Raw genomic sequence first — 13,769 nt, 5'->3', positions numbered from 1 at the left:
CCTGTGATTTATTATTTTTGGGCATAGCTACGGTATAGGCTAAATCAAGGGGAAATAATGAGTACGTCTATTCTAAGGTAAAGTCCACATAAATAGACTTGATAGGCCCGCCAAACACTGCCGGAACTTTAAGAACGAACGATATTTTGAGTTCCTAACCGGTTCAGGACCGATATGTTGGTGGCGGAACGAAAACGTTAAACATAGGCCTACCTGAACCGTTCGGAACGGAACGTTTGAAAAATAATTTCGTTTTCAAGCCCTGGTGGGGAGGGGGGTGTACCTGTGTGTGGGTGTGTGGGGGGTAATTGAGTGTGTGTGTGTGTGGGGGGTGTGATGAAAAGGTGTATGTGTATGGGGGTTAGGTGTGGGGGGGGGTATATGCTCACATTTCTGAGTGACTGTACAAACAAATCTGACGCTGTCGTGGTTCTCTAATACACATCAGATACCTACACTATCACTGACGACTGTCTTAGTTCTGCAATAACACTGTCACATTGGATACCTACATTATCACTGACGACACTGTAACTAACGTTACACACAGACCATTCTACTCACTCTTACATGTGACCATTATATAAATCTGATCACATTCATCACAAAGAAGATATCTTCAAAAGGCATGGATTGAAAATATGGTAACACTTCATATACAGTACACATATTCACCATAAACTAGCTGCTTACTGACACATATATTATTACCATATTGGCCTTTTTATCAGTTAATGGTGAATATGTGTACCTTAATATAAAGTCTTACCGAAAATATATATAACGTGTTCTCCCATACCACAGTATAAACTGTGCCCATGTCCCCTGTGAGTAGTAACTGAGCCCAGAGGTTATAGTTTCGGTTTAGCATTACCGGCCTCTTTAGGGGTAACAACGCACAGAATAGCTGTGGAGTGATGGGAGACAGGAGGGACAGACTTGTCACTAGGGCCTCTGTGGTCACCACTATACCTCACTAACAGACAAGACCCTGCTCTGGGTGCCCGTGTCCAGCTGCCGACCTCCCCTCCTTACTACTCCATTCTGTGCGTACAGGGAGGGGGATTACACGTTACAAGCTTGTTTCCAATTTCTCTGGTTTCACAGCTTTCTTCACATTGTGAATACGTGTAGGCTAGGTGCAGTTGCCACGGCTATCTTCACAATGTGAATACCTGTACTGTAGGCTAGTTTCAGTTGCCACGGCTATCTTCACAATGTGAATACCTGTCAGGTAGGTGCAGTTGCCACAGCTATCTTCACAATGTGAATACCTGTCAGGTAGGTGCAGTTGCCACGGCTATCTTCACAATGTGAATACCTGTACTGTAGGCTATTTGCAGTTGCCACGGCTATCTTCACATTGTGAACACCTGTCAGGTAGGTGCAGTTGCCACAGCTTTGTTAACATTGTGGATACCTGTAGGCTAGGTGCAGAAGCCAGTGATGGGCTTTGGGAAATGACTCTCTCTCAGCTTGGTTGCTGCTAAGTATAGGGTATTCAGTTTACTGACTACTCAGCCAGTATGGAGCAGAAATGCATAACCAACAACTAATCACTAAAGGTCCAGCCTCTGTGAGAAATTTAACAGAAAGTACTTACAAGAGCTACAGTAACAGCACATATGGAACGATTACTCTCAAACAGAGGGGAACCAAGGCAGGTGTTATGAGACTAACACAGCTCTAGAACAGAGGGGAACCCAGGCCGGTGTTATGAGACTGACACAGCTCTAGAACAGAGGGGAACCCAGGCAAGTGTTATGAGACTGAAACAGCTCTAGAACAGAGGGGAACCCAGGCAGGTGTTATGAGACTGAAACAGCTCTAGAACAGAGGGGAACCCAGGCAAGTGTTATGAGACTGACACAGCTCTAGAAAGCAGGCATTATCTGAGCTGAACTCAATTTTCCACTATGTGATTACAATTAGTGGCAAACAATAAGCTGAGTAGCATCTCTGTATTGTTGCGTCATCTATAGAATTGATTTCATTACCCAGAAGTGCCCTACATGCTAAATGGTCTGTGCAGAACAGAGTGCCAAAAACCTCTAATAACACAGCAGCCGAGAGGAGAGTTTAATTGTGTAGGTCAACATAAAGCTTGACAAGGGACAGATGCATTTCACCATTCAGCCATTTAAACACTTGGCATTTCAATTTCACCACACTGCACAGTGCGCAGCACGGCATTATACAAATGTGACTTCACCCACAGTGATATTATGGCTATGGATTTAATGACGCGGGTCCATTTGTATGGATGTTTCAGAGAGGCCCCTGGGCAGTGTGAAAACTGCAACATTACTAATGACGCAATTTAATTGAACATTCCAACCATTAGCAAACATGACTGCGGCTATTGTCAACAACAACCTGCAAATACAGTCATTTGGAAGAAGGAGCAAAGCCTAGATATATGGTATGGAGAGACCATAGTCAACAGCATCTGCGACCACCTATAATCTCCCCTTCTGTCCTGCTGTCCGCCACTCAGTCTGGACTTATCAGGGGTCTCCAACCTTTTTCCTCTGAGAACTATGACAGCATGAACATGGCCGAGAGCAACCACTATTTTTGTAGTAGTAGCTAGGGTTGCAAAGGGGCGGAACATTTCCGGAAAATTCCATGGGAAGTTAAGCTTGGGAATTTTGGAAATATTCCAAATTGGAAACTTTCATGAAAGGAAATTATGGGAATGAATGGGAATTTAGGGGAATTAACTGGGAATTTCGGGTAATTCATACAAACTGTTTCATATACAAACATTAACATTTTGTTTTGTAATAAGCAATATGATTTGTTTGTTCGTATTTTCGCTTAGCTTAGCATGTAAAGCTAGCTAGCATGCTTGTGGGAATCCCATTCTCTGCCTATGGTTTACTAGCGTGCTAAGCTAGCAACATTGAAACCACTGAAATGCCCAATATACGCTCAACAACAAAATCCGATTGGTTGGAACACTGACTGGTAAAACAAATAAAAGAAAATATATAAAAAATAATGACATAACATAACACCCCAAACTTCATAGATTATGATTATGTAGGCCTATAAAGTTGTCAATCTTAATCAGACAGGCAATATTAGCATATGGTTATTAATCGTCCCGCTAATGCAAAATGACGTACACCCATTTGAATGAGGATAAAAGTGACGACAAGCCCATAACTGGGCAACTCTGTTCACAAACAAAGTTTCACACCAGTTATTCCCACATGAGATGACGTTTTCACTGGGAATTTTTTTCCCATGCACATGAACGAACCATAGGTTTCCTTGATGTCTAGTAGCTTATGCTGATTGCTGTGTGCATGTGATTGACGTATGTGCAGGGTAGAGATTTGAATGAAATTGCATTAAATCAGGTTGTTTTAACTAATATTATGCTGCAAGATGGGGTTTTGTCCACTACATTTAAGTTCCCTGTTATAGACTAACTTGCCATATTAAAAATTCCCAGTTTATTCCCATTAATTCCCGTTTATTAGGTCATATGGCTAAAAGATCATGTCCCATGAACAGTCCCTATACTAAGAGTCATACACCAAATTTAGTTTGAAGAACAAAACAACAGATATATAGACACATGTGTTATGTCATGTATGGCAGAGCTGCTAGATTCTCTTTCTAATCCGTTAATGACAAAGGGCTGCCTGCGTCAGCTCTAGTGCTGAGAATGGAACAGATGCATCGTCTACAGACAACACCGCACAAGACAAAACAAGACACGTCTGGCTTGGCCGGGTTTACAAAAGCCCTTTTGGAGCCCTTTTAGAACACTGGGAATACAGCGCTCGGAACAATTTCAACAAAAACAATGGCCTTCTCAGTGCCTCTAGTCTGGACAAGGGCATCCTTCAGCTGAACCGTCTTCTGTGCAGTCCTCGCCAAACCTTTAGAGCAAGACACTGACATATGTACAAGGCCATCAAGTAGCAGCAAACATGGAGCAGAGAGCAACAACGAGGGACAGGAGCTGGATGTAAGTGGCCAAAAGCCATCTTACAAAGGCTATATACTCAACCGCCCACCCAACAATGTCAGTTACCTATAAATGACTACATTTACCATTTAAAAATTATTTTATTTTGATCACCATATCATTCCCATTGTTTGCTTTATTTAGACTGGACCATCACTTCACATTCCCCTTTAAATCCTGAAACCAGAGGGAACTAACTGTTATCACAGAAGTGGGGTCAACAGCAATTATAGCCAGCTGCACTTCCTTATCAAAATAGTCTGTCGGTAATAAACAAATCACCAATCAGAAGGTAATCCCAATCTGGGCTATTTTTTGTTCCAAGCCACCTCAGCATACCCTATTCGCCCCCACACGTTGTATAACATTTCATCAGAATGCCTGTAAATAAACTGAGAGCTGTGACATTCGGTGCAGGGAACTAATGAGGAGCCCTGTGGAAACAGCCATGTGCTTCCTCCCCGACCTCAAACATCCACCAGGCTGTAATGAGAGATGTCCCACAAAAAACAAAATAAAACTAACAGCTGACTAACCAATTACAACAGCATGCGATGAGCCATGCTAGAAAAACCATACACACCTTTACAAACTAGTGATGAGGCAAAAATGCAAAAAAGCAAGTCAGTGCAGAGCCTTCATTTATACTCGGGAGATATGGATGCAAATGAGTGCATTATAATATTGTTCTAGTGTATTACACCAAAAGAGCTGGGAGCGAGAGAGAGCTGTTTAAATGAGGAGCTGAATTAGAAGTGGACAGTGCATGAAAAACACACAATATGTGGCTTTTTAGACAATGGCACTGGGTCTAGCCAATGGAACTGGGTCTAGGGTCTAGCCAATGGCACTGGGTCTAGCCTACTCTGCTCTGAATTATGCAAAATGAATCTGAGAAGATAATGAGAAATCCTGAGGAAGAGAATGGCTTCAGGAATCGATGAAGGCTCAGATGAATCAGGTGGGAGTCTGGTAGGAGAATTAATTTGGGGGAATTTGTGCTTTTATCTTCAGGGTGTAAAAGAAACCCCTAAGGCTTCAGATAAAAATGTAATAAAATAAAAACAGACTGAAGGCATCACGTTCATAATTGAACTAAAAATGGGCCGTTGCTGAATACATTCTTGTTGGGTCTACATGAATTGTGTGCCTGATGTGACTAAAATATTTCATTTTTGTATTATGCTAATTAATACTAATGCTAATTGTGTGTATGGTAATGCTTAATATCCAGTGATCTCTTGTTCACCCTCTTCCTCCTCCTTGTTCCCAGGACCATGTATGTCCTGTGACTGATGCGCCATCTCTGCTGGTCCTCTGCCAGACTCTCAGTCCCAGAGGTCACCAGAGCAATGAGCCCTGTTGCAGCAGATCCCCCAGAGCCTCCATGATCCATTACTCCTCTCAGCCGGCCGGCAGTCCGCCACCCCCCCCCCCCCAGGCATAACCACAGGCCCCCAGGCCATATGGCCACACCTGGCGCCTCCCAGAGGACTGCACTGACAAGGCCGGAGACAAAAAGGGTTTGGTCTCCGTGGTCGTATTCTGTGTGGTGGCCAGTCGGCCCTAAACAAAACAGTGCTTTAATGTTGATTACTCTGCTGTGGTCAAACGTAACCCCAAGGAGGGTGAACCAGCCATTAAACAGCAGCTATTAGGGACAGAAGTACAGTGGCAGGCTCGCCGCTCTGTTGAGGCAGATCTAAGCGCAGTGGTAGTTGCCTGTTTATGCAAGCACAGCAATAATGCATGAGCAGATCTGAATTGCGTGTGCTGAAGGACCTCATTCATAACTACAAAGGACCGCCCTGGCCCATGCAGACAGTGCACTCCATATTTGGTGAGGCCTGCCATTTCAAATTCGTGACTCTCAACAAAGCACACAAACTGTTGCTTAGGAACTATGCCATTGCCTTTGAATATAAATGAAGCATAAACATATATTAGCAAATAGCTCAATCATGACTAAGTCAGTCATTATAATGAAAAAAAAACCTCTCTCTCTCCCTCTCTCTCTGTCTCCCTCTCCCTCTCTCTCTGTCTTCCTCTCCCTCTCTCTCTCCCTCTCTCCTGCGTTCTCTTCTGGTGTCCCCTGCAGGGTGCTATGACAGCTGGTATGAATGGAGATGACCCTGAGCGTGTAGTGAGCATTAGCTACATGCTCAGTCATGGCTGCTAGCCAAAGACGAGGGTGAACCGAGGGGTGCTGGAGCCTCAGACCACAGGCTGATCAAACTTTAATCAGGCCCACTCCACAGTAGTGACACCGTACACCAGCACAGCAGCCAGCTCGGCCCAGACCTCCCCTCTCCTGAGGCACACTGTGGCTCTACACAACCCCCTTCTTCTAAGTCCTCTTTTCTGCAGGGATGTGTTTGGCACGAGGGCTTATCTCCTTCAGTCTGTGTCATTACTGAAGTACAAGATCAATAAGGTTTGCCTTGCTCCACAGACCACCGGCTCTGTTCATGAATTTCACCTCTGTGGTGCATACAGAGAATACAAAGAGCAGCACCGCTAGACACACACTGCTTTTTCCTACCTCTACACACACTGCTTTTCCCTACCTCTACACAGTGTGGGCAGCAGAGATGTTAAACGAGTAGGCTATACACAAGAGTTTCTGGAGAGGCAAACAGGAAGCGGTGAAAAACAAGCTGTGGTGCGATAATGTGGAGTGATATAATATTTGATAGTGTCTTGGTGCGATACTGTGGAGTGATATAATATTTGATAGTGTCTTGGTGTGATACTGTGGAGTGATATAATATTTGATAGTGTCTTGCCAGTTTTGCTGATCTGAGACAAGATCAGGGTCTGATCAAAATACACGGATTCTCAAAGCATACAATGTAAACTAGACTCGACTGCAGTGACATTGCTTCCCATCACTCCTCCTTCTTCCCTCTCTCACTCTCTCTGCCTCTGTCCTTCTCTTGCTCTCTCTCTTTTCTTCTCTCTCTCCCTCCCTCGCTCTTGTACTGTACTGCATGCTCTTCAGATGAATCTCGTGGGAGCAGCAGGGGAGAATGTTGGGCATTCCTCAGCACACGGCTCCAATGGATTTCAGAAATACACAAAACACTGCTGAGGCCATTACATAACACTCCGAGAGGAAAAATGGCTGCCCTCTTTATCACATCCACTGCATCTAAAGCTTTTCACATGCCAGGTCTGCACCACACACAGAAATACAGTATCATCTATCTGAAAATGATGAGACATGTTTGAGATGGGATTATGAGATGTGTTTAGAAACCCACAAAGCAGGAATTTGGGCTTTCTGAATAATTATTTTTAAAAGATATATATCAGCAATACCTATACCTTCTCAAGTATGGCTCCTAAAATCACTACAGTTGCATACATGTATTCTTGGAGCTTCAAATGAGTTTGCGCCCAATGGTCACTGAGACCCAAATGAGTTTGTGCCCAATGGTCACTGAGACCCATAACCTGTCACTGACATAACTAGCTTCTGGATGAGGATTTCAATACTTTATTCACTCTTCAGAACAACCATCCTTTCTGGAAGAGCCAGAACACATCCCCCATGATATCTCTCAGAGAGGTGGAACAAATCATTTTTGCCATCATACTCTGATGAACAGTACTGGACCTGTAACTGGGCGCAACACAGGGTTCCCTGATATTCATGTGGTATACAATGCAGAGCTCAACACCACATCATTTTCTCTGACTAGAGTGACACTGCAGTGTACCATAGCATCTGCATGCATGTAAGACCTAATGAGTGTATGTACCATAGCATCTATATCCATGTAAGCCCTAATGTGTGTGTGTATATGTATATGTGTATATATATATATATATAAGCCCTAATGTATATGTAACCTGCGTTGTGTTGCACCTCCGCAGTTCAACCCTGCACACGCCCGGACTTGAGCCCGCGAAACAGCAGCACCTCAGATCAGGAGTTGAGCGTGCTGACAATCGAGCTAAAAGCCCAGGCTACTAGCTTTCATGCCAGCAGCACTCTTGAGGCGTCGGGGAGTGAGGTTTACCAACGTTACACACGCACAGCACATACAAGGTGCCATAGCATCTGTATCCATGTAAGTAATGTATAAAAGGTGCCATAGCATCTGTATGCATGTAAGTCCTAATGTATGCATAAAAGGTCTCTTACCTTGTGCCTGCACTTGAGAACCACCCCATAGGCCCCTGTGGATAAAGACAGGAGAAAACAGACTGTGTTAATTTCCACGTCACCTCAGGCTGCCCAAACCCACCTGGTGCCAAGGGTAATGATGCCACCAGGCTGGCCTGGCATTGCTGGGCAGCGAATGCCCCACGGGACCCATAGCCAGCGGGGCAAGGGTGGCCACGGTAACGGGAGGGGGCGGAGCCGGGACGGGCATCTAAAATGAATCCCCACACCGGACAGGTGCGGAACATGCGGGAAAAGGTCACACAAGGTCACACTGAGTTGCTGTTTCTAAAGAACATTTACATGTATTCACTTAGCATGTTTTACATGTAAATGTACATTTTTTTACATTTACATGTAAACATGCTAAATGAATGTAAATCAGGTTTGTAGGCCAAGTATACTTGCGTATACAAGGAATTTGGTCTCTGCATTTATCCCATCTGTGAATTAGTGAACACACAGAGCACACAGTGAGGTGATCACACACTAACCCGGAGCAGTGAGCTGCTTTGCTACAGTGGCGCTCGGGGAGCAGTGAGGGGTTAGGTGCCTTGCTCAAGGGCACTTCAGCCGTTCCCACTGGTCGGAGATCGAACCGGCAACCCTTCGGTTCCAAGCACGAAGCTCTAACCAGTAGGCCATGACTGCCCCTATGTGCATTCGTAAGACACTTTTTATCCAAAGTGACTTACATATGTCAATTGTATTGCACGGGTCAATATCCCCAGAGCGACATGGGGTTGTAGAGCGGGGCTTGAGTACACACACAGCTATCTGCTGCTCTTTTGCCCTTATCTATACTTCAAAAGAAATGAGTGCATTGCTGCACTGAGAAGTTGATACTCTGGCTCTCAAGTTAGAGTTACAAGCATTCCCCATCTCCTTCATTATTCCCCATCTCCCTCCTTATTCCAAGCGTTCCCATCTCCCTCCTTATTCCAAGCGTCCCCATCTCCCTCCTTATTCCAAGCGTTCCAATATCCCTCCTTATTCAAGCGTTCCCATATCCACGTCAATTCAACCAGGGCCCACGCACTTAGGTCTCAAAAAATTCTGAAACAATTACCAGGTGTACCTATGTTACCCAGGAGACACACTGTAAAATTACTTTTATGATCAAGATCAATACTTTCCAAGATACAGCCAGTTTTACAGGGGGGTGTCTATTTTGTTCGGCCTCTTTTTTTTTGTCAAAGTTCACAAGCCCATAACGGAAGAACTAAACCAGGAGGCTCAAATTTTGCATGCTGGTACACAAATAGGAGTCGTATGTAGCAAAGTTGTCACGTTTGGTCTGGATGATCCTGCATGGTCATAGCTGTCCCTCAAAGTTGATCAAAATTGTATTGGAGTTTTTGGCTGGGCTCTGTTTAGGCCTTCAGAAGACATATTTGTATTCAACATAGGCTCTTGATTTATTTTCATTTTGGTCCTCATTTTCAGAGCACCCAAACATCTTGTGGGAATAGACAAAGATTTTTTATATTTTTTTCTTTATTCTCCATGACCCCTTCTTTTTAAAAACACCAATTTGACTTGTTTTATGCAAATCTTTCTTTTTTACTTTCCACCCTGAACATGGGCAAAATGCACCATTGAGATCAATATGTTTTGTTTAGAGTTACCACAGGTTACTCTATACAACCACAGGTGGCACTTCCTCTTGGGGAATTTCCCCTTGGGGATCAATAAAGTATCTATCTATCTATCTATCTATCTATCTATCTATCTATCTCCCTCCTTATTCCAAGTGTTCCTCTTCTCCCTCCATAATTCTGCACTGCTAACCTATGCCCAACTACTGTCCATGATTCCCATAATCGTTCATCTTCTTAAGAGCTATTTGTAAGGCTGAACATAGTTTTCACTGGTAGCTCCAGAATGGCATTTGTAATGAAAAAAGGGGGGAAGAGGTCAAATCTTCAATTATTTACAGTAAATACTCAGCATGGTAAATGGCACAATGCTGAATGACCAAATGCAACTGGCAAATCCCCACATTGGACATGTGAAGTCTGTTCTTTTCAACTCTACGAGCATCACAGCATCTATTCTCACCACAGGCTGCACTGAAACGATGTCCTCTTGAGAGACAAGGCAGTTTCTTAATTCAAAATGTATACAAATAAAAAACAACATAGAGTAAATAATTACTTTTGTAATACAATGGGGTAGCCGTGGCCTACTGGTTAGCACTTCGGACCTGTAACCGGAGGGTTGCCGGTTCTAACCCCGACCAGTAGGCACGGCTGAAGTGCCCTTGAGGCACCTAACTCCTCTGAGGCACTGCTCCCTGAGCGTTGCTGTTGATGCAGGCAGCTCACTGTGCCGGGATTAGTGTGTGCTTCATCTCACTGTGTGCTGTGTGTAATTCACAGATTGGGATAAATGCAGGGATCAAAAGAGTATATATACTTATACTTATATACTATACTTAACACAACAAGAGGGAAGAGAGATATGAAGGCTCTGAATACTAAAATATGCTGGGTACTAAATACTCTTCATCATGTGACCCGAAACATGTAACATGTCCTTCACGTGTGTGGACTATTGCTCAGGACTGCAGATATAAAATGGAGTACTGCAGTGTGGTTGCCCATTCCAGATTTTGCTGCCAAAATGCGCTAAGAAACATTTTGACAATTACATCAACCCCACCAGCAAAGTGCAGGGGGGCAGGGGTGGCAGTTATATCAATGCTGGTTCAACATAAGCTTCAGAGATGAATAGTGGATAGTGCTCATAACGTCAAGAAAAATGCATTACCCTGTTGATTTCTGCTGTGTCATTTTGCTTCATGAAGATAACCTCATACCAAATGGGTAACATTTATGGCACCCTGCTGATGCTACATTCCTGTAATGTGGTAAAATATAGCAACCTCTGTGAAGCCATGACATGGTGCACCTTAATCTCTGTGAAACTGAAGTTTGTGTCTCCAGGAAAAAAACGATGGGCTCACTTTCATCATAAGTCCTCCCAAGACACGTTTGACTGCCTTGTGAAAAAATTAAAAATAGCTCTTGACAGACACGAAGAACACAAAGGAACCTTGAAAGTCAGCCATATCTGTAGCCACTCTACATGTAGTTCGATCTTTGCCAAGGCATCAATTTTGCACTGAAAGCTTTTCGGGCCTCACAAATCTGCAACTCACCTTCTCCAACAATCCCAAGGACCTCAAATTTATTCATCACATAACCGGTGACAGGAATCTTCATGTAGTCAAAAGGTGTCTGGGTTGTGGATGGTCTGAGACAGGCCTCACAGACGGCAGTCCCGGCTAGCAGAGGGAGAGTGGCGTCCTGTCATGGTGTCTGAGGCATCCATACTTGACCAAAGCTTGTGTCTCTGATCACTCCCAGTGATTTGAGCAGTGACTTGTACACACACACACACACACATAGACACACATGCACACACACACACACACACACACACTCACACACTCGCACTCACCCACTCACTTACACACTCACTCACTCACACTCACACTCACACTCACACTTACACTCACTCACTCACTCACTCACTCACACACACACACACACACACACACACACACACACACACACACACACACTCACTCACTCACTCACACTCACCCGTGCATGTATACACACAAACTCAGTCACACGTAGGTTTACCTGAAAAAAAAAAAAGCAGAAGTACAAGAAGTTAAGTCACTAGGGGAGGGAGTAGTCAAAGTGCATCTAAATACGAACACAGAATTCAGCTGTTTGGTCCGGGGAGTGGCACGCTGAGTGCCTTTAGTAATGTGTGCAAACGCCCACGCTTTTCACACAGATTAATTATACATAACCAGGCCACACTTGACATGCTTACTACAGTATGTGCATCAGCAGCCCATCCACATGGCACATACCAAGTCCATACAGAGCTCCTTCTAATAAGGTAGAAACCAGCGTTTATGAGAATCTTCATAAGCTCATCTACAAATCTATCTGTTTGTCTGATCTTGGGTAAAATGACACAGCACTGATGAAGGCAATGCTGAGGTCATGAAACACAGCTCTACTGGCACATTAGGAATAAATACCTATTACATCTATACAGCTGACATGTCAATCAAGGTAAAGGTGTTCACTTACACATAGAGAAATGATTGTGCAAATGTCACAAATTATATGTAACTCAACGTGACGAGTATTCTGAAGAAGGATGTCTCTTGCTCTGGTCCATTAGACAAGACAGTGAAAAGAAAGTGATGTGGTCTGAGGAAGTGCCTGAATGAGGCCAGATGTCACCCTGCTGGTTTTCGTGCATGAGACTGTAGGAACCATGTCAATGCCATCACAAAAACATAGGAAATGTTCATAGGCCCTAAAATAGGAGCCTCACAGACAGTGATCCATGCGTACTGCAACTGTGAGGTCAACTGTTGATTGCAATGCTATCCTAAGTGACGTCATTTTTGTTGACACGGCGCACCTGGAGCCTGAATTATTAACACTTATATGTAAAATGGAATGCTTTTTAAATGCTACAAGGATTTTCTTTCTTTTCATCCAGATTGGACTGCTAAGCCACTGTTCCACCTCCAGCTGTACAATATTTCCGTAATTCCCCTTATTGAGATACAAAATATTATCAAAATGTTTAAATTGACAGCTCTCCAAAACTTTGGGTTCTAAGGTTACAGCAGCAAGAATCAAGTGCATGGACAAACTCCGTAGAGACGGTAAATGTATGACACACATGCACGAATTGCGTGTATGTACAGATACCCCGGAAAAAAGCAAATCATGTTGCAACTACAATCTCCACCTTGCATGCTGCACGACCATACGCCTATGACTCGGTCGTCTACTACAGTCAACTGTCACGTTCCCCAAATAGGTATCTGACTGTCACTTCAGGTGCCAGTATTAACAACATGTCTGCTCTTAAACGACACTTTAGTGTATTAAATGCACAGACTCGGATGCGTGTTGCTGTGTACCTCATGAAAGCGCGCTCGTGCGTCTTACTGCGCGCTTGCGTTTAGTATATAGATTCGTAGGTGGATCAAAGTTCTCGTAGTACGTGACATCGCAAATCTGTTATCTGTGGTGTAGCCTAACCGCATTTATTGATAGAAATATTACCAATTGTAACGAAAAAAGGGTTTCTGTGGGATAATGACCTGAATATGTGGCAGTTTTCTGCATAGGAACGGCTCTAAAAGCATCACAGCATTATGAAGGCAGTGGTGTTGATCCTCACCCACACTCACCACGTTCAGTGCAGGGCTGCTGAATTCGTTAGATTATTAGATTAATATATCATGAAGTAAAAATGGCATACACCACATCAAAGCGTCCAAGAATTCTGGATGAATTTTGTGATTATGATCGCCGCATGCAAAGTGAATTCAGTGGCTAAGGCAATTCTGTATAGCAGATTTGCAAGGCTGACCGCAAAGGATCCATGCTCACGAGAAATATATGGAACACTATATAACAGTCGGCACGACGCTATTTCAGAGCTATTAATTGAAGTTGACGATTTACTCACTCGGCCTCAGGTCTTGAAATGGACACTTTAGAGCCACTTGCATCACTCCGTGACGATGTTTTCATTTCACCTGCAGTGCTGACCATTAAG

At 43.8% G+C, this 13,769-nt stretch overlaps 1 protein-coding gene across 1 annotated transcript in view; it reads right to left on the bottom strand.

Moving 5' to 3' along the window:
- The window catches only part of cdkl5 (cyclin dependent kinase like 5), a 33,265-nt gene extending 21,697 nt beyond the window's left edge, over positions 1-11,568 (bottom strand). The window contains exons 1-2 of the mRNA XM_076302446.1: positions 11,320-11,568; positions 8,136-8,170 (exon numbers count right to left, since the gene is read on the bottom strand). Of these exons, the coding sequence (XP_076158561.1) occupies positions 8,136-8,170; positions 11,320-11,383 (99 nt within the window). The 5' untranslated portion in view covers positions 11,384-11,568. The remainder of the gene's footprint in view (positions 1-8,135; positions 8,171-11,319) is intronic.
- Positions 11,569-13,769: the final 2,201 nt, after the last annotated feature.

This window comes from Alosa pseudoharengus, unplaced genomic scaffold (assembly GCF_046254945.1).
Source record: "Alosa pseudoharengus isolate Yale_2024_CS ecotype anadromous, Long Island Sound unplaced genomic scaffold, YU_APseudo_1.1 YU_APseudo_1.1_scf_24, whole genome shotgun sequence".
In the NCBI taxonomy this organism is placed as follows: Eukaryota; Metazoa; Chordata; class Actinopteri; order Clupeiformes; family Clupeidae; genus Alosa; species Alosa pseudoharengus.
The sequence above is the reverse complement of the archived record's forward strand: the minus strand, read 5'-3'. Positions and strand labels throughout refer to the sequence as shown.